This window comes from Stegastes partitus, unplaced genomic scaffold (genome assembly GCF_000690725.1).
Source record: "Stegastes partitus isolate 25-593 unplaced genomic scaffold, Stegastes_partitus-1.0.2 Scaffold31, whole genome shotgun sequence".
In the NCBI taxonomy this organism is placed as follows: Eukaryota; Metazoa; Chordata; class Actinopteri; family Pomacentridae; genus Stegastes; species Stegastes partitus.
The window spans coordinates 157,631-184,311 of record NW_007577762.1 but is presented as its reverse complement, the minus strand read 5'-3'; the positions used below and the strand labels follow the sequence as shown (position 1 = coordinate 184,311).

Here is a 26,681-nt window from a genome sequence, read left to right as displayed (position 1 = left end):
GGTAAAGGAAATAAAAGAATGACGAAAACAAAATCATATTGCTCCCATAAGGCTAGGAGTTTCACAGCTTTAGAATTAGTGCAAAGTTTTACAGCATCCATTTAACAGTTCAGACATTAAAATTGGGTTTCTGTTTTGATAATTTACTAATATTGTTAACGAACTTAGCAAGTAAAATAAGAAAGTTAAAAACATATCTTTTATTCAGGAATTTGAACATTAATACATCAACCACCCTGCTGTCAGACCCGTCCATTTCTTTTCACGCAGTTTGACCTGACCGCGAGTTGTACTCACCGGAAGTGCTGGGAGTTGTAGTTCTCAGCGCGGACACCGGGAGGCGCTGCTGAGCAGCTCTGCGACAGGAACTCAGCTCCACGTGCTGCCACCGGCGGAAGACGGTTTGTTTTGATGCCGCTGGTGTCTTTCCAGCGTGGAGCTGCAGTGTCCCAGTCATGGCCTCAGTTATTATACCAACAGCAGCTCTAATGTCCGCCGCGGAGAGTCGAGCCGACGGCGGCGGCCTGGAAGAAGAGCAGAGAGGGACGAAGAGAAAGATGTCTCTGTCCAGGTGATCCGTTTAAACAGTCAGCGGCTAACTGCTAACAGAGCTAACACATTTCCTGTGAAGTTAGCTCGCTCAACTTTTCATGTTTTTCATATTCGTCGTATTAGTGAAGTGAGCAACAGATATCCCCGGTGTCAAACGAACGCCAGGTACTGAGAAACACTGCATAGCTACAAAGTTAGCATGCTATTAGCTAGCTAACTAAACTCAAATACTCAACAAAATTAATGAGTCTGGCTTTTATATTTTCAGACGGTTTTAATATTTTATTCCAGCTTCTCTCGTTTTCTCTCTTTCAGTCGTTAACTGCCTTACTTGTGTGTTTTATAATGGTACTAACTTTGAATATTAAAATTGTTATTGTCATACAAGTTTGTTATTTATGTGTCCACATGCCTTCTTACTGGGCCACACTGTTCCTCAGTTTACTTTGAGTTTGAATAAAGCTTGAATGTGTTTCTGTAAAGTTCTGTTTCAGTCAAGACAGTCGTTAATTAGGTTGATCATCTTTATCTCAGTTTGACATGTTGTCTGTCCTGCAGCTGTGGTGTTTGTGGATCAGAGGAGGCCAAGTACAAGTGTCCTGCCTGCCTCACACATTCATGCAGGTGAGATTATTATCCTCAAATGTAAAATACTTTCATTACTGTGTGGCAATCTGCAAGATCATAATCTGTTCACCATTATTTCAGTTTCTTTTTTATTGTGAAATACTGGATACTTTCACCGCTACAGCCTCCTAAATCCTTTAACAGTCTAAGAAGAAACAATATCCCTTAGTCAGAATCCCCTTTTCAGACACTTTCATGTTAATGTTCCTCGTGGTTTCATTCAGACACACAATATATAATTCACACAAGAGTGGACAGTACACCAAATAATGTGTATCTGTTTGGAAAATTCTTCAGTGGAGTCCTAGCTGCTCCAAATTAATGCACAGAGTCGTCTCTTAAGTCAAAGCAAAGTTTTACTTGCAGCAAGGAGCAACATGTACAGCACAGAGTCTGAACAAGTGGCTAAGTAAAAGCTTGAAGCATAGGTTCTTATATACAGAAAACAGAAGGCAAATGTGTGTGTTTAGGCATGGGGTTTTGACTACGCGCTAAGGACGTCTTGTCCTTATCTCACACTCACAAGGTGAAATAGAAGCAATGGACATTTATAGCATTCTCATACTTTTCACAAAGATCATTGGATCATAACATAGAATTATTCTGACAGTAACACATAATGATGCACTAATAAACAAGTCCAAAAAACTAATGGCTTTGTCACTTGAGGATTTCTTTCATCACCTAAAATTCTGTGCATGTATGATGACAATCTAACTACTTTACCAACATTAAAATAAAAATATCCAGAGAGCTGAAGCTCAGAATTTAACCTGAAGACATCCACTGTTTAATAAAAGGTTTAACTGAAGCTTAAAAACTGTGACTCTGTGACATCTCACCTGTGTGAGGAGAAGAAAAGTACACATTGTGACTTGCAGTTAGATCTTGATCGATCTCGTATCTATGTTGAGGCCAAGATATATTTAAGTAATTAATGACGTTACCAGCACTATTTTTTCTCCTTCTGTTTCCCACTAAAGACTATATCTTAAAGTATGAGTTGGTATTGTTTTTGGGGTACTGTAACTTCGTCCCAAACACAACCTCACCGTAGTGGTGGCTACAAGTAGATGTGGCTGCATTACAGCCAAAGTAGCAAACCTTTTTATTATTGTATTTTATGAGGGGTCATTCAAAACTAACATAAATTCCAGTTATCAGGAAAATCCAAATATTAGATCTGATAATCAGTCAGGCCAATAATCTGCCAACTTCTGTTATTTTATTGATGCATTTTCATTCTAGGAAACCATCTTTTGCTCATATAGACAAACATTTTAACTGTACAGGAAAGTGACCTTTCTCTGAAGTGATCGCAACTCCAGCAATAAATTTAAGCAGTGTCTGGTGTTCAACAAAAGTGTGCGTAGTTGCTTTTACTTCTTGCAATTCTTTCGGTTTGCATGGAGTACTGTGGGCTCCGTTGTTATCGCAGAATAGAACATATGCCAAGGTGTCGTAAATCTAGCATTGCATGAGTGAAAGAAAGCCTTCACTTGACGTGAGGCTTTTTTGCGTACTGCATAATTTGCATACTGTAAATGAACATATATCTGTGTGTATTGGACAGTGTGCTATAGTGGTCGTAAAGCAAGTAGAAAAAGTGAGCTTTAACCAGATTTTAGATCCGGCTCAGGTCTCCTGCTGGTGTGTTATGCACTCATGTGGTATGTATTAATTTTATCTATGTGAACACAGAAAAACACACATATCTTGTAACACTTGTTTACAGTTTTCACTAGATCCTTTTGCATGAGTTAACATTATTGTGTGTAGATTTTAAAACATCGATGCCAAACTTTATTGTCTCATCAGAAACAAATAATTATTGTTACAATGTTATTGCACTAAGATCACACGATGCTGTCAGTGAGTAGATATTGTATAATTTCATAAAACAAATATATTTTTTTCTGGAGGAAGGAAATATATCATAATCTATTATACATCTTTAAATTCTCTTTCCGTGCAGCAATATGTTTATGATGGACTCTTGGCCATGTTTTTATTTTTGCTAACTGAACTTTACTTTGACTCCTGGCCAGCAACAACATACCAGTGGAAGTCTTAACAATCCACGGCCTACTCCTCAAATTCTGTAGACGCTGAAGGATTTACAACATAACCATCAGATGCTAAATGGCAGAATAAAGGTCATCCCTGAAAATTTCATTAGGAGTTATCAAAAAAAAGCGCTGGTGAATGTCTTTTCCCTTCTCTCATTGTTGCCTGTGGTTTTGGGCATCACACTGCATTCCTTCTGCATAGTTTCTCCGGATACAGTCTCTGTCTGACCCCGGCCAAATACCTGTCTCTCAGCAAGAGTCTGAAAATGGGACTTTTCGTGCTTGGATTAAAACCCAGGGTTGTTGTTTTTTGTGTGTGTGTGTGTCTGTGTGTGTTCAGGTGTTTTTATTTTTAACATCCTTCAGAAAACCAACTACAACCCGACCCCTTCTTTTTTTTTTTTTTTTTAAATATCAGAATCAGTATTATTTGATGTCAGGACATTAAAGTCTGTCAGACGTGTGGGTAGCCAGGCGTTGGAGAAGTTTTTCTGTGTGTTAGTTAGGTAAAAGTAGTGATGCCAGTGTATAAAATAGTCTGTCACAAGTTTTATTATTACATTCAGAATCTGACTTAAGTGAAATACAGAAGTTGTATCGGCAAACTGTGCTCACTGCACTAGACAATGGCCTAAATTAGGTACTTTATGTATTATATAATTTGCAGAATTGGTCATATCTGTGTTTTCTTGCATTTTCCCCTGATCTAACCTTTAGAGGTGGTGAAATAAGTCATTCTGCCCACAGTTTGTTTATCTGTGTGTTGCTTTTTTCACTAAGAAATTCACAATTCACAGTCAAAGAGTGTTTACAGATTAGGTACAGTTGATCTGCACTTTGTGTGACTACTTAGAAAGAAATAATCTCTCTTTGCTAATACAAGTTCAGATTAATCTTTTTCTCTCTATATCTGGACTCACCAGGAAATTGTCAGAGGCAGCCAAACGTTTTGAGTCACTGCAGCCCTCTAAACTACAACTGCTCCACATAATATTCACATCACACTTTACAGGGCTGTTGCTAATATTGCCAGTCATCATCATTGCTGACATTTGACACATCATGCAGTCTCACCTGAACTATTTCCAAAAAGCATCCAGTAGCTACACATTTAGTGCAGGTGTCAAACATTTACTAAAAAAAGGCAAAGACTGATGTGAGGATTCTAAATCTAAAGAAGAGAGGCACTCTGTGGGATCCAGCTCATCTTGGCCTACAGCCAGCATGGATTTATGCACATGCTGTATGTTTTTTCTCCCTAATTGCAGCGAACATGAGGTTTCTCCCCCTGTGGGATTAACGTATTATTATGGAATACTGTTCTAATGTACACATATACAGGGCAAAATAAAAGTTTGGTTGGTACGTTGGTAGCACTGTTGCCTCGCAGCAAGAAGGTTGCTGGTTTGCGCCAGGTGAGGATACCCAGGATCTTTCTGTGTGGAGTTTGCATGTTCTCCCCGTGCAGCGTGTGTTCCCTCCGGGTTCTCGGGCTTCCTCCCACAAGGTCCAAAAACATGTTGAGGTTAATTGGTGATTCTAAATTGTCCGTAGGTGTGAATGTGAGTGTGCTTGGTTGTCTGTCTCTAAGTGTAGCCCTGTGATAGACTGGTGACCTGTCCAAGGTGTTCCCTGCCTTCACCCTTAGTCAGCTGGGATAGGCTCCAGTTACCCTAGTGAGGATTAAGCGGTATATAGATAATGGATGGATGGATGGATATTCACACAAAAGTATGAACTTAGCCTGAGAGGAATTATCCTGTCAGTGTTCATTTTGGACTAATGCCGATGACGGCACTGACATCAACATCTATCCCAACTGAAAGAGTCTAATTAATCAGAAAATTGTAATTTTTAAAATATTAGTTTGAAATCTTCTTCATTAGGTTTGTTGTCCAGTGTGAAAACATTTCAGTTCGTATTGGGAAGGAAGTAGAAAATAAATATTTTTCACTTCTTATTTTTCAGTCTTTATATCTGGGCTTGTAGTTGATGGATGAGATGAGATGGTTTCCTCTGAATCTTTCTTCCTAACACAGATATTGAAAATCTGTCTGAAATGATCCACCAGTAGACAAGGAAAGAAATACAAAAGTTTGTGTCTACCTGCAGTGCTAGTTATTTGTCTAAATTAGACAGAGGTATTTGCATTTTTGCAAGTGTTGTTTTCATCTTGTGAGTCTGTCTGTGTAGCCAGTTTGTTTCATCAGGATAACATATGGTCCTGGAGATGCCTGCTGTAGCAGGAACTACCTCAAAGATTGTTTTGAGTTCTTTGGAAGGTGTTGATTCCTCTTTCTGATTTTGTCAACACTAATATCTTGCAGTCATGAATCTTTGCAGATGTGTAGTTGAGATCAAAATGAAGGCCTAGTTTGAAGAGGAATTTGGTCTGAGTACAGAATACTCTCATGAAAGCATGTAATCATATCTTAGTGACTGCTGAGTAGGTCTGCTCATGGATTCAAATGTCACCATATTTGTGGATGTTTATGTGTTATGTGTCATTTTGAGCACTCTTCATGTTTTGGCATCCTTTAGCTTTACTTTGTGCACCGTGTGGACAAGCTGAAAAGGCACCGTATCTAATTTCCTTCAAAGAGTTGAAGCATTGCCTAACATATTGCATCTGTTTGTGTTTTCCAGCTTGCTATGTGTGAAGAAACACAAAGAAGCTTCAGGATGCAGTGGAGTCAGAAATAAAACTGCATTTGTGAACCTGTCACACTTTGATGAAATGACACTTCTCAGCGGTGAGCGTCTCCTTGACTTGACTGATATGCTGCGAACAGTGAAAAATGTTATCTGTGTTTTTACTATAACATTATTTATCTTGGCTTCAGGACATTTTTGTCAATGACTGCATTATAAAAAAATGAATGCTGCTCTTTCACTTAGTGTGTTCACTCGTTGTTCTTGGCCTGTATTGTAGATTACAGGTTTCTGGAGGATACTGGGAGATTTGCAGATGGTGCCAACAGAGACAACCTCATCAGGGCTCCTCATACCACTTTTAAAGTAAGTCCTTGGTTTCTAGATCCAGTTACAGTCGTCCTAAAATGTATTCATACCCTTCCATTAAAATGGCAAAATTCACAACAGTGACTCAATTAATTAGAAACTGGAAAAAGAAATAAGAAATAAAAAAAAAAAGCTAAAATATACGTTAGTGAAAGAAGACATTGCTTTGGAATTGTGGTTGAAAAGAATAATAAAAAGAAAAGAAAAAAAAATGTCCCAGAAAAATTAGAGCACTTTGCTGATGAGCAGTGGCCAAAATCCAAATACATGTCAACAGGTGCAGAAGTCTGATTGAGAGTTACAGAAAACACTTGATAGCAGTGATTGGCTCAAAGGGTTGTTCAACAAAATGTTAGTTTACAGGTCCCATCATGCTTTAATTTATTTTTTATATTTCTGTTGAACCACACTTCAAAAGCAATGTCATGATTTTCATTACGTTTTTATTTATTATTACTTTTGTCGATTTCAACTTATTTCAGTGACAGCTGTTTTTTTCCTTCTTTATTGGGAGGGTATGAATACATTTGAGAACAGCTATATGTAGCATGGTCAATGTAGGGTAATTTGACAGTGAGCTAAGATCAGTTCAGTGAGAATACATTTAAACTGATTTAAGCCTTTTTTAAAAAATTTTGTATTGCTTTTGAGAATATTTGTACAAAATCAAAATATATATCTGGGTATATCACATGGTTAGGTAAGGTTTTTACAAACAGCTGTTTCGTTTCATTCAAATAACACATGCATATTTCTCATGTGCAGTGTGTTGTTTGGTATATATACACTAAAATGTCATTACCCTCAATGTTCTTGTCCCTGCTGTCGATTGCTTGATTTTAAAAAGGGCAGCTGTTCATAGCTGTTTTTAGTCATGATGGCATTTGTTAGTTTAGATCGTAGAATTACTCACATGTCCAACTTTTTAACCAGTATGTCCCTCAAAGATAAAATGCTATGTAGTTTGCAAAGTAGGGTTAGAAATGTGTGAAAATAGCTTTGTCCGTTGAACAGTGACATCAGAATGGACCTCACAACCAAAATACTCACAACTCAGTATCTGTGTAGTCACAGCAGACTGGCATTGTCCTGCTGAATGAGCGCGACATTGAAGGAGAGAAATGGTTTGAGACAACTTAAAAACAGCATCTCTGTTGATTTTCAACTGTAAAATGTTCCGCTCAGTATGTGTCTCAGCCACTGACTCATCCACAAGACTAGTTTGTATGGAATGTGCCAATAAACTGGTATTGGATGAAATACATCTGTGTTGGCTTCATAAATCCCAAACCAGTCAGGCTACACTCATAAATGCTAAAAAGAATTTAGCACCAAATTTCAGTTAAGTGCAAAATGCTCGGTTGGGATTCATCCAACCTACAAGTATCCACAACATTTAAAGATCAGTTTGAAAGTCTAAAATCTGTAGTGACTGAACGGATTTTTGCTTCAATATGATTCCTTTTCAATATAAAGCTGAAGATGTGTAAAGTCGCGCTGCATGGCATGATGATCGTTTCAAGATTGTTTTATGAGATCAAGATTCTTAGAAATGCTCCAAATCAATGGTGAATGCAATAAAAGTATATAGTTAGCTTTCCAGCAGAAGAAACCAACATAATCTAAATGCCTTTCTCTTTGTGGTTTTAGTGCATCATTTGTATAATTTGCGGCTGCCGTTACGTAATGCCTACTGCTGCTGCTCCAAACCACAGACATCCATTTGTGTAAGAGTTCATACCACCTATTACCTGTGCTGTTACTACAACACAACTCAAGTGACTTTTGATAGCTTGGAGTAATTCATGTTCTTTTATGGGCCTTTTAGAGGCAACGACTGCTTCAGCGGTCACAAATCTATCAAAATAATGAGGCTTACTCTCAGGGAGAGATAAAGGCTTGGCACATGATGAGCTTTGGGATTTGGGTTTCCTCCAGAACACTGCAAGTGCAATAATCTGTTAATAGCCCTGTGTAGCCCTAACTTTTAATAAATCTCTTTTACCGTCTCTCACCACCAATCCAAAGTTACAAAGGTGCCAGAAAGGAAAAGCTTGTCCTTTCAAATTTAGATGAGGGCTGTAAGGAGCAGTTCAAGCCATCTTTGTTTTAATTGTTAATGAAACTTGCACAGCTGGATTTGTTGATGCAGACCAGATATTTGGTATTTAAACACATTTGTTCCTGGAGAAGATATTCCCCCGTCTGAATTTTCCACTGAACTGAAATGTCAGCCAGCATGTGGTCCCAACAAATCTGTTAAAGTCTTAGAATAAATGCTTTTTGTTACATCATGTTTCATTGAACAGTTGTTTTGTTTGAAGTATGCTGCTGTAATATATTTGTTGGAGGTCTGATGGCTGTTGGGCTGTGCTTGTTTGTGGGTTCATAGCAGTTTTAAAATGTTCTGCAGATCTACAATATTTTTGTCTGTGCCACTACTATAGATAAAATACACTCATCGGCCACTTTAATAGGTACACCTTGCTAGTACCAGGTTGGACCCCCCTTTTGCCTTCAGAACTGTCTTAATCCTTCGTGGCATAGATTCAACAAGGTACTGGAAACATTCCTCAGAGATTTTGCTCCATATTGACATGATAGCAACACGCAGTTGCTGCAGATTTGCCGGCTACACATCTATGATGCAAATCTGCCGTTCCACTACATCCCAAAGGTGCTCTATTGGATTGAGATCTGGTGACTGTGGAGGCCATTGGAGTACAGTGAACTCATTGTCATGTTCAAGGAACCAGTCTGAGATGATTGGTGCTTTATGACATGGCGCGTTATCCTGCTGGAAGTAGCCATCAGAAGATGGGTACACTGTGGTCATAAAGGGATGGACATGGTCAGGAACAATACTCATGTAGGCTGTGGCGTTGACACAATGCTCAATTGGTACTAAGGGGCTCAAAGTGTGCCAAGAAAATATCCCCCACACCATTACACCACCACCACCACCACCACCACCACCAGCCTGAACCGTTGATACAAGCCAGGATGGATCCATGCTTCTTGTTGTTGACGCCAAATTCTGACCCTACCATCCGAATGTCGCAGCACAAATCGAGGCTCATCAGACCAGGCAATGTTTTTCCAATATTCTATTGTCCAATTTTGGTGAGCCTATTCGAATTGTAGCGTCAGTTTCCTGTTCTTAGCTGACAGGAGTGGCACCCGGTGTGGTCTTCTGCTGCTGTAGCCCATCCGCCTCAAGGTTCGACGTGTGGTGCGTTCAGAGATGCTATTCTGCATACCTCGGTTGTAATGAGTGGTTATTTGAGTTACTGTTGCCTTTCTGTCAGCTCCAACCAGTCTGGCCATTCTCCTCTGACCTCTGGCATCAACAAGGCATTTGCGCCCACAGAACTACCTTTCACTGGATGTTTTCTCTTTTTCGGACCATTCTCTGTCAACCCTAGAGGTGGTTGTGCATGAAAATCCCAGTAGATCAGCAGTTTCTGAAATGCTCAGATCAGCCCGTCTGGCACCAAAAACCATGCCACGTTCAAAGTCACTTAAATCACCTTGCTTCCCCATTCTGATGCTCAGTTTGAACTGCAGCAGATCGTCTTGACCATGTCTACATGCCTAAATGCATTGAGTTGCTGCCATGTTATTGGCTGATTAGAAATTTGCGTAAACGAGCAGTTGGACAGGTGTACCTAATGAAGTGGCCGGTGGGTGTATACTACAGTAATGTTGTACATGAGGCTGAAACCAATCATTTTCTGTTAACAATTTTAGTCTGAATGCTTAAAAGGTCATTTAAAACCTAAGTATATTCACTTGAGACCCAAAATCTTTCAGTGAATATTTTTGTCGGTCACGCCGGTTTGCTTGACTTTTAGCAGATCTGTCTGTGTGTGTCTGGCAGCTTGCCCAGGTAGATAAAATCAGTCTGTTTCCACTGAGGTAAATCTTACATTAACATGCCGAACTTCACTGTTTTCAAACAAATTTCCTGGACGTTACATGTGCTGCTGCAACTGCGTGGGGACTAGAGGTTTCTCTGTGCCTAGTAGTTTCTACTGATGCGTGTGAGGAGTGTGACGACATTGATTGTTTTTGAACGTCGAATTGTAGCGTCTAGCTGGTCTCTGCATGTAAGTTGTTTAGAGAACATCTGTATCTTTGTAGCTCCAGAAAACAACCCAAGTTACACTCACGCTCTCTAAATAATGAGTCTTTGCATGCAAATCGTCTGTGATCAACAGTGAGCTGTGATAAACCTGCCAGCAATATCCAGTGCATTCTGTGCAGAGTTTGGCTGCGGTACAGCTTCGAACACTGCTTTTTGCTATCACAGCGTCAATGTTCAGAATTGAAACATTAAAAAAACACAGTGTCTCGAAGAAACTTGCCCTCTGCTTTGACAGGTGTGTAGCAAGCAGAGCAGCTCCCACATTCTGCTGCGTTTCAGTGCCAGGTAGCGGCCAATCCAAGCAGTGAAGAGTCAGAAATAATAATACTGATAAAACAATTTACCCCTGCTTATAATGTGGCAAAGAAGAGCCACATTTAGGGAGCTTGAGTCCCAAATAAATGGTGAAATGTACAAAACATTTGTCTGCACATTTTATTCATCTTTTCAATCATTGACATAATGTGCTTAAAAAATTACCAATACATATGGGTACCGACGAAAAAAGATCACGCTTTAAATTGTCATGGAAAAAGTGTAGTTGCGCCTAAATTATGCGCTGATGCACCCAGATGAAAAGAATTGGGCGTACTAGTGCAACCAATGTATACAGCTCGTCTTGAGCCCTGTTGATGAATGAACTAAGTTTGGCTCTCATACTGCCCAACAGTACCATATTAAACTGTGCTATCTGAAATGTTGTGTTGACCAGGCGAAGAAGCTGGCAGCCAGTGCCAGGAAGATGAACATCACACTGAGGTTCCTCCCCGTCAGCTTCACCAAGAGCAGAGAAAACTCTACCTTCTTCCTAAATAAGTAAGTATGCAATCTCTGAAAGGGATTAGACAATATGTTATGTATTATTACTTGTTCAGCGCTTAGCTATATTTGGACTTAACTACCTTTTTAGAGAGTACAAAATTACCATGTATTTGTAAACATATATTAATATAGCCAACGTCACACACGCAGGTTAACCACTCAGACTCATCACTGTCATTATCCTCTTATGGAATGAGTCACTCTTGGCACTATTAAACATGAAATATTAATATCACTACTATTATTATTGTTATTATTATTAGTATATATATATATATATATTTTAGAAAAGTCTAAATACATTAAAAGAAAAGTCTTTTTACTTTGTTGTTACCATCTTGAGATAATTTTGACCATAATGTTATGTTAGTTATCCTTTTCTGGAAGAACCTACCCTGGTGACTTAATGTCATAGAAAAGAAAAACATAAGTAACAGTCATTACTTGCATAGTTATTGATATTTATGTTTGGATATCAATCAAAGCAGCACCTTTAAAGTCCTTGCTTCATGTTACTTAGTCAGTCCAAGACATTACTTTAAGTCCTGCTTAATCTGCAGCAAAATGAGCTTCTGATTAGTGATGTTTTACTTTGCCACAGGATGGCACTCTTGTTAAGCCCTAACTGCAGTCGTATTAGGTTATCTCATGGCAGTCTTGTGCATGGTGATGAAACATGGAGGTCTACCAAATGTCTATGGAATATAAGCTACCTGAGCCAGTTTAGGTATCATTAATATTCACACCAATCTATGAAAACATGAGATGAGGTCATTATTGATTGGTTTCCTCGAGTTTCTTGGAGTTTACACTTTTGCTGTTAACGCTGTAGCTCTGTGATGTACAGGAGGGAACCGTTTCAAACCGGTAAGACTTAGCCATGTTGTTGGTGCTTGATGGAAACGTCAGTGTCAGTATATTTCCAGCCAGCACACAAACACACATGTACACTTGTTGCTGAGAATCTGTGGCCCCATAGTCCAACACTGCAGACACTGTGCAGGGCATTTCCTCCATTACACTACTACCCCAGTTAAAGAAACAGTCCATAAACTACTGTAGGACTGGGTGACTACAGACCAAGTGTGTTTGATATTTTGTAATGATATATAGAACATTTTAATCATTCATCAATAGACTTTTTGAAGGCAAGCTTTTTTCTTCCACAAAAGTTTGAACACATTAGAAATGTATTTGAACATCATTACATCGACCATCAGTCAGTCTGTCCTCTGCAAGCTTACATATTATACAGTCCACAGTCAAATAGACTTATTGCACTCTTACATTTGTATCAAATGGCCTGACTACAGATGGGTGACATAGTAAACAAAAAATAATATAAAAGGTCTTAGTAAGGTGTCAGCCCATGTGAACAGAAAAGCTTCAGTGCATTGATTCTCAAAGTATCGAACTCCACTGGAGGGATGACCACCATTCTTTCAAAAAGATGATCCCTCATTTGGTGTTCAACTGGTAGTGGCCAAGAGTGCTGTCTCAACAGCTATGTCCAAAATCTCCCACAAGTATTCATTTGGGCAGAGATCTGGTGACAGGGAAGGCCATAACATATGATTCTTATCATTCTTCTACTTATCAAATCATTCAGTGAATCCTCTTGCCTTATGGATGGAGGTACTGTCACACAGGAAGACTCCCTACAATCAGGATTTAAATGTTTTGACATGGGATGATATATAAGCTGATCATAAGGATGACTCACAGTGACTCTTCCCTCTGAGGGCTCAAGTGGACCCAAATCATGGCAGCAAAGTGCCCCCAAAGTTTAACAGAGCCACCAGATCCTCTCTCTGTAGGGGTCAAGTGTTTCCCTTTAATTTGTCATGCATATGTAGTTGCTAATAAACTTAGGATGAATTTTCAGAAAAGATTAGCCAACTTTGCAGACTTACAACAATTGAGCGTTTGAGACTCATTCCTTCCTTTGGACCCTGTAGTAATTCTTTTACATGGAATTTTTAAAATGTAGTCTCTGGACCACCTTCCACCGCTTATTATGCCTCTGCACTGGATTTCAGAATCTTGAAACTATCTTCAATGTGGTGATCGTAGAGATCCGCCATGCTGCCGGGTTGAAGATATGTGCGACGGATCTGTATTTTAGAATTTGTAGCTTCCTTGCAGCAGCAGCATCTATATTTTGTAGTTCATTGCATGCTGTCATGGTGACGACTTTATGTTCAGTCAGAATTTATTGGCCAAGCATGTGAACACATACAGTTAGTTTGGTGTATTTTTTTTATTTGTTTATTTGTCTCATCGAGCATACACACTTCATGTATTCGTGTGTTCGGACGCGCATGGATGTGAACTGCAACTTGACTGGTTGGCGGAGGCATACAACCGCGAGGCAGTAATTCTAGATTTACCGTTGCTTTTGAGACTGAGCCCTGCCACTCTAATCCCATGGTGGGAGAATAGAGGCGGGGAAGACGGGGAAAATGGTTATTGAACTGGATATTAAAGTTTTATGGGTCTGAAATGCCCAGGGACAACATTGGTGCCAATCAGGATTGCCACTAAAAGAAACCTTTGTCAGTCCCTCCAGCTGGTTTTATGTTGTTACTTTCCCTTTCACCACCCTCTTTTCTACCCTTAAAGTCCACCACGCTGTCATGTGAGTCTCTGGTGTTTTGCAGGTGCTGATACATTTGTGAACATTGCAGAATTAGACAACTTTATGTTAGGCTGTAGTAGCAGACTCCAGCCCCGTTCTCCCTGGTCCCAGTTCAGCGAATGACAGAAAGTTTTTGAAGGCTGTCTGTTAAGTCTTTCATAAAGGTTCATCACCTGGGAAATGTGTGAAATTCCCACATCTGCACCAGCAAATGATACAAGAATCTTTATGCCTTTGTTATTCTTGTCTCTAAAGAGGAATCATTGGCCAGCTGCACAGCCTTTCTTTGTTTAGTCTGGTTAGTCTCATTATGTCTCACTGTGAAGATTTTTCAAATAACCGCAACAGTGTCCCATTCACAGAGCAGCAAATGGACACAAGGGATGGGATGAAAGGTATACAATAAATAGCAAGGGATTGAGAGAGAATGTGCTTCAGAATGTACCAAGTACATAATATAAGAAGCAGATGTGTGAGCAGTGTGACTGCAGCTGGTTAGCGACATATTCATGCTACGCACTTGCCCTGCCAGAGAAGGATCATTACTGGCAGACAGCTGACTGGAGGGCTTTCATGCCTGGCGATGGTGTGTGTGCGTGTGAGCGCTTGTGCTTGAGTGTGAGTTAGTGAGCGCGTGTCTCTTTGATTAAATGTTTGTAGGCAAAATAATGGCTGTGCAACTACTTTCTTTCCACCTCTTACCAATGACTAATTTAAAAAACAAGGCACGAACAGTAAAGAGATTGACAAAAAATTACAGGCTGCCTCTCAGTCCAGCCCTTGGAGGGTAAGTATATAATAGCTGGCATTTGGCAGAACATTGGAAGTAGTTGTGTTAGGGTGGAATTATGTTTTCTACAGCCTCAGCCTGGCATGGCAGGGCATTTTCCTCAAAGACAGCTTGAGTGAACTGGACAACACATTGCAGGAACAGTTACTGTGGGTAATAACTGAACATATTTCTATAATAACTTGATATAATTGGTAACATGAGCTGGTGCGGTTTTGTGCCCTGTATATCACTTTCCCATATATTGGGAATCAGCCTCAATTAACCCAGCTTTCTAGCTTAGAGGAGACCTAATTTTGTTTCTAGTTATTGACAGGTGTTGAAGAACAGTGAACTCAAAAGTGAAGCGCTACTTGGTGATAGCAGTACAGAAAAATAACCAGAGATTTGTAAAGTGAGAGAAAGTATAGTAACCCACACATAGGTTCTGTGGACTCAGTCAACTGAGTCTTCATTTGTCAGACCTACAGTAAGATTCAAATCAGTTCAAAATGCATCACTTCATCCTTTGAATGCATTTGTCTCTCTACTGTCCTCTCATTGACGTTCATGCAATAGTGTGAACCTTCCCTGCTAGGAGAAACCCCAGTATAGCCACAGCAGGATGAGGAGATTGTCCTCTGACACCTTGTCACCTGCTTGTTCTTGCAGCAATCATTTAAAGCCTTTCTTGATTGCTGTGTGAAACCTTATTACTGTGTCAGAGGAAACACACACCCACCTAAGATTACATAGGTTCCCCACGTACTGCCAAAGCAGCTCAGACCCATTGGAGCATGAACATTGTACCTCTGTGGGTGTCCAGTGGTTTCAGTCTCTGGGATATTGGCAGCAGATCCTTTGGGTCCTAGGCGTTGTTGGGCGGCCTCAGTGTAGAGGGGTTGTTCGGTGATTCAAATGGATACTTGATCAGATGGGAACGCTTTGGACTCTAGGTCGTGTTTCTCGAGTCGCTCCTGAGCAGTTTTGCGGTGCAGCAGGGTGCATTGGTCTGCTGCGAGAGTCCACTACCTTGTGGGAGTGCTGTTGCCAGGACAGAAAGTGTGCTTGGTCTGGAACGATGTTTAGTTGGGTGGTACTTATCAAAGTATCATCCACATAAATACTGGGACCAAAGGTTTCCCAGCAGAATATTGTTTTGTAACAAAACGATTAATGTCAGTCGCTTCCGTTGTCACTGGCTTTTATGTTGTGGCAGAGCGGTGTGTGTTGTCAGTCTCTTTCTTTTGCTAGTGGCCCTGTACTGAATGGCATTTATCGCTAACTCGTGATTACCTCTTCCCACACCACTCAAATAGAAATGTATACACATGTACACGTCTCTGTGTGTGTCCATGAAACGCAGGGTGCTATAGGTAACACCTCCCAAATTTGAATAATTTGGACTGGTTGATGCAGCTTCTGTTGGAAAAGGGGCTCAAGACAAAGAAGAAAAAACATGTAGAATAACAGAATAAAGATCTCGTTAGTTAAGAAACGGCAACGTGAACATGAAAGATAGATGTACAGTGTTCTACATTCATTCTGGAGATTCATGTTCCCCATTAAGTCAGCCATTCTTGCAACACCAAGGGAAAGCCTGCCACTAATTTGCGGGTGGAAAACCTTTAATCTGAGGGAACAAATTTGTCCTACCATTAGCTGAACAGCCTTCACAAGGTTTCATTACAGCTCTAATATGTTGGCAAATGAGGTGGTAGGTGTGCTATTGAAGTATGTGCTATTTGGTCTTGCTCACTGCACGGTGAAAACAATCAGCACTGATCAGCACTTAGCCCTTACTTTGCAGCAGTTTTGCAGCTAAAGCTCGACTTTCTGAGACCATGGAAAAAGGGGTATAATTTTCGCAGTCCATTAGACCAATTAATGCAATTTTGAAAGTGCTGTAATGTAGCTTTACATTCATCACAGGTTTGTAGGAACCCAAGTGACGTATTAGCTATTGTATGTGATGAATGAATGCGCAAATGGATTACAGCAGAGAGAACCATATTTCACCCCAGATTTCGTGGTGGGGGACGACTATTCATCACTTGAAGCTCATGTGCAGCGCAACTTCTGCTTTCCAGAAATTAAGTTCAAATGAAACAATCAGCAGCAGCTTTAGTCAGATGTTTTTTAGACTCCAACAGACAGCCTTCTGGCTGTGTTTGGCTTGATTAACCACTGCTGATGCAGAGCAGAGTCTGTGTCGGCTGCCATCTGAGGCAAACCTCACATCAGAATGGCAAGCAGCAGTTTCATCAGTGTTGCAAACACTGTCATCACAATTGGCCATGTAACTGTGGCCTACATGCTGCTCTCCGGCTCTGAGTGAAATTCCAAACTGAAATAACCAGACACTTGATAGCGCTACATAGAGTCCAGACCATGAAGTGGCCATGTGCTCTGTTTGGTTGGCAAAATTTTTAAAATATGTTTGCATGTGTTCCTTGAATTAATTGCATAGTTTTGCACTTGGCCAGAAGAGCTTGAGTATTAGCAGGATTTTTGGCTATGAAACCTTTCTTGTTACTTTTAAGCCACACTAGTACTTTGGCAATGGAGGTGGCTACGCTGGAAAAATACAGTGACAACTTCTGTATATTTAGATTACCGTGAAATTTCTTACAGACATGCATGCTTCCGTGAGGATTACTTCTAATGACCTGGGTTATCCTCTGACATTTCAGCAAGTACACCAGCAGGTCCAACTTTCCAGACGTCCAACACGTGAGAATCCTAAAACGAATGACCAGGCATATCAGGCCCAAATTTACGTTTTGTCCCATTAGTGATGTTAGTCTAAGAGTAGAAAAAATGTCATCCCATTTTTCATCCTTTGGACAGTTTCTTCCTTTCAAATGCACTCATTACAGACTCATGGAGCGTTTTACACAACTGCAACTAGTTGTTTCTTCTACATTCACACACATACTTAGATCTACATGTGTTAGCATCTCTGTGTTCATAACTTGTCAGGAAGAGCAGACCCATGACTTAAGATTGCAGTGTTCGCCCAACAACAAGGGTTCAAGCCAGGACTTGAGTAAGAAGTCTTAAGATGCAGCTGTCTGTAATCTTTCGCTCCTCTCCCTTTCTTCCATCAGCTCTCTCTGCCACTCTACCCTCCTGAGGTTGTGGATCTAACCATTGCTTCAGATCCTGGATTTATTTATTGTATCTTATTAGAAAATCCCACAATCTTGTCATCTCATTCCACCAGCGCCCACTTGCCACCAGATCTTGGCATCTGCCTCTGATGTGCACAAAAACAAGACACACGGTTTCACATGTAGCGCCATTTTTGTTGGATCTGTCCAGACCTTAATCCAGCCAGATGGATTTCAGCTATGGCTGCCAGACCACCAGTCAGGCTCTCTCTCTCTCTAGTGTTGATGGCACAAGCAACTCCAATCACTTACTTAATCAACAGAGTGTGTTCTTGTTAATGAATCCATCCATCTTCCTCTGAGTCGACTTCATTTCTCTCTCACGGATGCAGACAGTTTAGATTTGGAGAAGCAGCCAAAGTTGCATCCTGAAATAGAACAGGTTCAGTTTACTTAAGACAAACTAGTACGCTATGTCCTCGATGAAAGACAAGAGGGTTTTCTATATGCTTTTTAACAGAATAGTAGCTGATGTAGATAAGATGAGTATGAAACCTTGTCTTTCTTTCTACACCTGGCCAATCAAAATGGGAATCACTGTTGGATTGTCTGTCTGAATGCTAATTTCTCCCGAAAACATGCTTGTCAGACTCGTGTAATAGACTTTCTGCTACCTTACAAGGCCAGTGTTAAGAAACATGTTTTCCCCTAAAAGGGGTTATTCATCAAATAGCTTGTTGGATGACAAAAGGCTTAAGTATATGAAGAAGGATTGGCATATGGCCAGAATAGAGTGGAACAAAGTATGTTGCAATAATACTGCGCCAGTGAACAACAGCATGCTTTTTGGGAATTTATTGGTTGACGACTGCGTTACTGAATGGGTGTCAATCATGAAAGTATGCGAGCTTGTATGCATGTGAGAAACAATAGTCATCAGATGAAAGATTTTGTTGGGGTAGTAAGAATAGTTCAGGGGTTTGTCAGAGTTTTGTCTGCTGAATCTGAACTCCTGATTCCTCATTTTGCTGTTGGAAGGAGGGCCATGTTAGACGTGCATAGTGAGGCCTTTAATGATATGTAGTTCCTGTTGTAAGACATTTATTATATATTGTAAAGTAAATGTCACCTTTTGATCACCTGCAGCTTTGTAGGCATATCTGTGGACAGATAGTACTCACCAAGGCCTAGACACCAGCTGTTGTCTTTATGGAGTGCTTGAAGGGAAAGATGACTAATTTAGTCATTAGCTGGAGTGACCAGCTTTTCCAGGAAGGGATTGTTTGCATGGAAAGAACTTTGACTAAATAGGTTATTTTGATAAACAGGGATGACTTTTTAGGGGCTTACTCACAAACCAGAGAGAGGCTTGAACGGTGGTGCTTTCTATAGAGCTACTTTAAGGGATACATTTTTCATGAACTTCCAGACCAGTGATTTAAGCTGTTTTATTCTGTCAGTATTGAGTATCCTAGGGAAGCAAACATAATACGATTGTGCTGCCAATTTGAGAAAAAAAAAAAAAACAGCAATCCTTGGGAAGAAGCAAACACTGATGGCCTTCATCCTCCCTGTAACTCAGGTTGCTCAAAATCATTTGAATTTTTTTTTTTTTACCCAAGACACAAAGGTTTCAGAAACAAAATATACTGAATGGGAATTGAAGTTAAGCATCTCTGGAGTCTGGAAAATATTCTTCCTAACGTGTTCAAACACTCAAATTTGAAGATATTTGATTTTGTTCCTGGAAACAAATGGTTAATCAGTTGTATGGTATTAATAATGAAACATGTTTACATTTTTTTTTCACTCTTTGCTCGCAGTGTACTAATCCTGTTTTATTCAGTCAGGCTTAGTTCTTGTTGTCCAACAAGCTGTTTGATGAATAATCCCTCATGAAGGGAAATGCCCTTTAATTCAGGCCATACAAGGTAGTCGGTAGCTTATTGCTTGGAATTCTGTTGAGGTTATAAACCTTTCAACATAATCTTTTCATGGTTTTAGTGCTTAATCTTTTTAAAAAGCCATGTTTTCAGGAGTATTGTATTCTGGTGTATATGAGGAAACTGTCCTGCACAACTAGCTTTTTAGTGTTTGTCGCTGCTCACCTCCACAGTTTAAATGCCTTGCTCAAGAACCATCAACAAAAATTGTTGAAGGATCAGGCACTGTGACCCGATCATTTTTAGCCGGTTCAGGTATTCAAAGCAGTCGTTCTCAACTGCTGCAGCTTCTGTTTTGACTTTCTTAAGTTGCTCTCTCCTCTTTTTTTTTTTTTTCTCCAAAAATAAATGATGGCACTTATCCCAGGTATGCACTGTAGCCTTGCTGAAATGAATGCATGCATCTTTGGGCAAGCCCATTTTCCATTGAAAGGCATAGTTTCCATTTGCTGTAATGACAGAATAATAGCATCACACCTGGTGCTCCACCTTCTTTTGCTTGCACATACAAACACGTACACACACACATGTCCCACTTAAACATGTGCACACACATACACACACTGACGCACCAAAGAAGAAACTTGGCCAAAACTAAGCAAACACATAAATTTCTCTGACGAAGGAGTTAGGGGTGTTAGGTACCTCCTACAGTTACGTAGGGAATCCCCTCCCAGTTTCTCTCTACACTCCCTTCCCTACCTACAACTCTACCTCCTCACCCTCTTCTTACAACCAGGTTGAAACTCATGATCTCCTTTCAATGGGTGTTCTGCACATATTTCTCCACTTTTGAACTCGTCCTACCCACCCTCTCTCTGTTTGCAAGGAAAAAAATGCCCTGTGTTGTCAAATGCTACCATTTAGATCCACATCAAATGGATTTTAGTTGAGCAGCTAGAACTAGTGTCTGAATAGATTGTTCATATTTTAAACATGTTTTATTTATTTGACCAGTATTTTAATGTGCACATTTACTTGCATACTGGTCAACAACAAAAACAACAACAGCACAGTTGTGACCTAAATAGAAGTAAGTCCCACTTCATCAGTAAGATAAATGTGAAACTGTGCCGCTCCTCTGTGGCAGCATATTAACATACTTTCATGGTGGATATACAGCGATAAACCAGAACAGCCTGGCCACCTGTTTAATATGTTGTCAGGCCTCTTGTCCTAACAAAACAACTCATTGAGGCATATACTCTACAAAACCTCTGAAGCCTTTTATTTTGTTTTTTTCCCAACATTCCAAAACATCCACTACACAATAAAAAAAAAATCCAATTAATGTTCATTCTCTTATTTTATATGTGCAAAATAAAGAAATTGTTGTGGCAAAGTTTTAAAAAACTGGTTGAACTGACATGGAATAACCCACCAGGACACAACATTTCAAACCTAGGAGAGGCAGCACTAGCCATCCATACTAAAGGAGCTAAGCACCAGGCTGCTGCTGCTGCTGCTGCTGCTGCTGCTGTGTGCAAATCAGCTCTTAAAATCATCACCAGCTTTTTCATCCCAGTGACCAGCATGACATCCCTGCCAACTGCAGTGCTTCCCCCTTGTCCACAAATAAACAAGGGATTATTTTGGTTACCGTGTTCAGAAACGAACCCCTACAGCTGCGGCTACTGTGGACAGGAAAGGTGACAAATTCTCATTATTCCTACATATCATGTGGAGACTTATAATATATTTTTTTTAGGTCATGTTACCTGATACCAGGATAGCTGCAGGTTTTGCATGCAGTGAACACAAGTGTATATACTTCTGGATTGGCTCCTTACTTTAAGGAACTGCATTTGTCCAAAGTATAGATTGAATGCCATGATGAAACCTTGAACTACTGTTGACAGACAAAACACTTGGACATGCATGTCAGGCTGTGGGATGGGCCTGCGCTGAGGACTTAATATTCAAGATATTATGGAGAAAATGAAAGACTTGCATTTAAAGATTGTGATCACAAAACTCGTCCAAATCTATATGGATGGACTAAATGTTAACTGTAAAGTGTTCATAATACTCCAGAAGTAGACACGCAGAACGACGTGGAGAAGTCGCTAATCAACTTCAGGTTGTGTGGGTTGCACACGCTGCACAATGCATTAAGGGATGGATGTCTGTACTGGCGGACCCACAGATGCCCTGCCCATCACAAGGATTTTATGACAGCAGTTTAATGTAGCTCGCTCATGTTTACATCGTGCAAGCGTCGGTAGATTGAGAATGTTAATGTGTCAGAAAGTGGATTGCTGCTCTGGCCGCACGTCAAACACTGCATCAAGTTGATAGGGAGAGGTGAACCACCCAAACTGAAAGTGAAGTCATTTGAGGAGGTTATGCTCCGCCGTGCAGATTCACTCTCAGTCAAAGTGGAGATATATTTCATTTCAAGAGAAATCAACTGCTTTGTACATTGCCGTCTAATAGAAACACACAACTATAAAAAGTGTGGCTGTTTTTCACTTATTTAAATTATGCTCCTCCCAATCCAGAGCAAAAAGTTGGTTAATAAGACAGCATAAATCTGTCATAATTGGCGTCCTGAACAGTCACAGGCCATTTAACAGCATTCTTGTCCATGACATTACCGGTAGAGAAATTGGTAACATTTTTTGTAGTCTCAGTAGATACAAACAACAATAAGCACTGTGGAAAAATTAACCCACCATGACAATGTGGAAATCACGCACAGTTTGTATTTCTTTTCTCTTTAAGGGGGATACATAGCAGTTAGTAGAATGTAGGATAAAGACAACGTGTGTAGTGTCATGCATAAGGAATTGTGTCTTTGTGTGGTGAATGATTAAAATAAATGAATCACTGTTTAACATACAGAATAGGATCAGCATTCTGCACTGCAATTTGTATCACCTAAGCTTTGAAAGGGAAATTTTCACTTATTTAATGTTTAACTGAAATCAAACGGAGATGCACATAATCTCTGGTTTGTAACTTTGCGAATTAAGAATGATCAAGCTGAAAAGTAGAATCTTTTCTTTACATTATTTGAGATGCTTATGGGATGCTTTCTGGAGGAAGAGCACCCTTTAAGAGGTCACATTCACTCTGAATCTCCTCCATGTACCCTTTTCAGGGCAGCAGTCTGCAAAAGGACAGGTTTCACATTGATACTGGATGTGCAGAAGAGGCCACCCTGAACCAACTCAAGTCTTCCAAAAACATTTCAGAGAGAGATTAGAGATTGAGATGGACTCCAAGATATTCCATGAGAGGTTCCAGTGCGTCACACAACCGTGAGAAGCATGTTGTGCCTCGACCCGGGACGCACGGTTAAGGATCTGTGCATAAGTCAAATGAAAAGAATGCTGCCCATACTTGTTGAAGCTAAACACATCATTTATGGAGTTTCGTGATCCAGCTACTCATAGACTAAATTCAACCCCAAAACAGATTTCGATGGACATCCTAATGTATGAGACAAAAAACATTATTTACCAGAATAATCCTAATAATCAGGAGGAAAGATCTCTGGTGACTTAGACACTCATTGATGATCACGTCCGGTATGTAGGGGTCTTAACAAAGCTACAGATCACAAAAGCAGCTGCGAGAGCCATGCAGAAGTACGATTGTTACCTCGATGAAGAGAAGGTAAGAAAGAAAGAACAGCAAGCTGTTGACTTGAACCGGGAGACCCTCACTAATGAACTAGACAATTTGAAAAGAATGGAGCGAGGATAGAGGCAGATATTTCTGCCTTTGAGAGTTCAGTGGAGGAATCTGTAGAAGCTTAAAGCAAACTGACTTTCATCACCAAACCCAACAAAATCTGTCTAACTGTATGCGAAGAAAAGAAAGCATATCTGATGAAGATTGCAAAGCATATTGATGAGACGCTTGGAGGAATTAAAAAAACAACAAGTTGCTGATAGTTTTTTGGGTGCTTAAAGAGGGGAGGTTATCCTCTGTTAATGCTCAGTTCGGTTAATCGTAAACAGGGGTCATAGGTTGTATAAGATCTTTTTACTTACAAAATCTTGTATTCTGAAAGAGATAATCTGGCTGACCCTGTCAGCTTCTAAAGTTAATGTCAGTGTTACTGAACATTTTTCTTTTCTTTCTTTTTTTTTTTTATTTTTTTTTATCATCGCCTCACTATAATTTATTGTAATTAGCACTACACAGTAGACTTCTCAGGGTTTAGGCCTGAGTCTAAACATCTTTATTGTGTATCTGCTTGAATACAGCTATATTTCTTATCCAGCCTCATAGCTTGTCATTCAGTTAAGATGTACTGTAGGACATTTTGACATGGATTTCTATTATTCTTTAATGTATAACCTTCAAAGAATAAATGGTCAAAGACACGGTAAATTTGTTTACCGTGTCATTGATCATTTATTTAGAGCACTTCATTGCTAAAAATGAGTATAAACCTTGCTAATAGATCCCAGACCTTGACATGTGCCTTTGTTACGAGATAATAAGCCTTATTTGCTACATCTATGAGTGGTCAGAATGCTTTGGCTCATCTGTGTATTTGTGTTTACTGTATTTTTAGCCTGATTTGAACTCTGTCTGAGTGAAAATGCAGAGCTTACTTTATAGATGAGTTTTTGAAAAAAAAAAAAAAAGCTACAAACTTTTTACATTACAGATATTAAAAGAAACCTCCAGGCCGTGCTCTGAATCTCTCTTGGTGAGTGCTAAAGCCCTAATAACAAGGTCTCTTGTCCGTGCCTTACAATTATACTTCTGCTTCTTTCTGAGGGTATGTTTCATTTTCATCCTTCAGCCTCAGTCCTTGAATCAGCACCACCCTATATATGGTCAACTCTGTGGTTTTGGTCAGTTCACGTCCTTGTACTTATGTTCAGCGCTCGTGAGGGGCATACTACTGTGGAGTGGAGAACTTATTGCTGCTTGTGCCAGTAGACTTTATTCTATCGCTAATGGTCAATAATATACTTCCTATATTTTCTTGGTTGTATCAACATTTCAGGAATCTTCCTCTGTATTGTTCAATCTGTTTTAATGTGACGAATTGGTCTATAGGCTTCTATAGTTCAGAAGACCAGTCAGATGTTTACTACAATTTGATCTACTGTATAGAAAAAATAAAAATGACTAAATTACATGTTGTTCTAATCTTCCCAACTGTTTGATATATTACATGTTCTTGGCTATTTCTCCCTACAGTAGTAGATATGAACACTGCAGCTGTTTAGGGAATAACTGTTTGGTTGTAGAGCACGCCCAGCAACCCAGAAAACCCAACTACGTTTAACAGTTACTGCCCAAAGCATTACCCCAGAAGAAGTGATTATTATGTGATATCCACCAGCTGGTGTCCTAGTATTGAGTGTATATATCATGGTCTCCATGACGACTCTGTTTTTTTCATTTACACATGCACACACAGTCCCACAGATGGACAAGATCTTGGAAGCAGTGAGGCGTATTGTCTTGGACAGATTAAGGCCGAATCCATGTTATGCTCTGAATTTAAACAAGGGCATTTGTGTTTGACTGTGAAGGAAATACTATGAGAGCTCAGATGACCTCATCTGTCTGTGTTGAAAAACAGGCAACAAGCACTACTGTTGTTGATAAGCGGAAACTAAAAAATGAGTTTTTCTGTGTCTCATTTAGAGAAAAACAGTTCCTGTGGCACCTGAAACTCATATTTCCTCAGAGCAGCTCAGAGTTCAGTCAGAGGAGGTAAGTTGCACAACAATACTACATTTCTTAAACTGTGGTTTGTGCTAAACCTCCGGTGTTTGTCTAGTGAGGCAAATTTATATCAGAACTGATGTTGTGCGGATGTTGTTGATCACATGGTTTCTCTCACATTTGCCTCTTGCTTCACAATATCTCTCTTTTGTTGCAGGGTGTGTGACAGGCAAACCTTGGAACAGATCTTGACCGCCTACATTCACCCTACAGAGTCAGAGCCTGTGACTCGTCAAAAGTGAGCTTTGTCCCCTTCACACTGAAGCTACTTCCACACTAGTCTGACTCACTGGATGTAGACTTCAGAGATACGGCTGTGATCAAATGTTTACATAAACATGTGAAGTCCATGTATGTCATGGTAGTCTTGAGTTTCCAATGACTCCTACAAATCCTAATTCTTTATGATGGACGATGCTCCTATGCCATGATTACAGTCTGGATGAAAACAAAGACATCAATCCTGACTACCAGTAGTTTAACATGGATAATGGTTGCTGGATGGAGATGACTTTTATTTTCACATGCTGTTTTAAAATGAAGCCATATCAGTGTGGATGTGGCCTAAAGTCTATCTAATATGTTGGCTTTATGCGTTTGTAGGGATAAATTAAAGCTTGTTCTCTCCTGAAAAAAATACTAAAACTCCAGGTGTTGGCAGAGTCCCGATCCTTTAACCATAAGTGGAGAAATTAATACAGCTCCATGCTTTTAAGGCCTATTAAATTTTATTTGGACCTTTTAAGAAGGTTTATGAAATCACATCATTACAAGACAGACACAACTTTCAGATCCTGGAAGTACCAGCGAGCTGCTATGTTTATCAATGATGATACATCCCTAATTGTTTGTTTAACTTTGTCCATTTTTATGTGGACAAGCAGCAGCTACGCATTGATGAATGTGAGATGTCTGGAATGGGGATTTGGACCTTGAATAGCTGAAACGAACGATATGTCCGTCATCTTGACAATAACTCAAGGGCATTTTGGAAATTACATGAACATTTGTTACCATGTCTGCTTTGTTATATCGAATTCTTTATTGCATTGACTACACTTCTTGCTGTATCGTGCAGCAAAGCCAGACACCTTAGAATTATGTGTTGCATTCAGTGGTAGAAATTCAGCTGCTCTGTTTTTCTGGTTCACTTACTCGACTCATGAATAGAAATAGAAAACTTAACAATGTGATAATAGACCTAGAAGTCAGCACCACGTTGATATATGGCCTGGAAACCCTCTAAGTTTAGGGGTAATGACTGCTGCTCAGTCCAT

General features: G+C 39.9%; 1 protein-coding gene across 1 annotated transcript in view; it reads left to right on the top strand.

Annotated features, from left to right (window-relative positions):
• Positions 1-398: 398 nt before the first annotated feature.
• znhit6 (zinc finger HIT-type containing 6) overlaps positions 399-26,681 on the top strand; it is a 42,104-nt gene continuing 15,821 nt past the window's right edge. Inside the window, exons 1-7 of the mRNA XM_008299584.1 lie at positions 399-571; positions 1,111-1,176; positions 5,895-6,001; positions 6,181-6,266; positions 11,129-11,232; positions 25,324-25,392; positions 25,562-25,642. Coding sequence (XP_008297806.1) covers positions 456-571; positions 1,111-1,176; positions 5,895-6,001; positions 6,181-6,266; positions 11,129-11,232; positions 25,324-25,392; positions 25,562-25,642 — 629 coding nt within the window. The 5' untranslated portion in view covers positions 399-455. The remainder of the gene's footprint in view (positions 572-1,110; positions 1,177-5,894; positions 6,002-6,180; positions 6,267-11,128; positions 11,233-25,323; positions 25,393-25,561; positions 25,643-26,681) is intronic.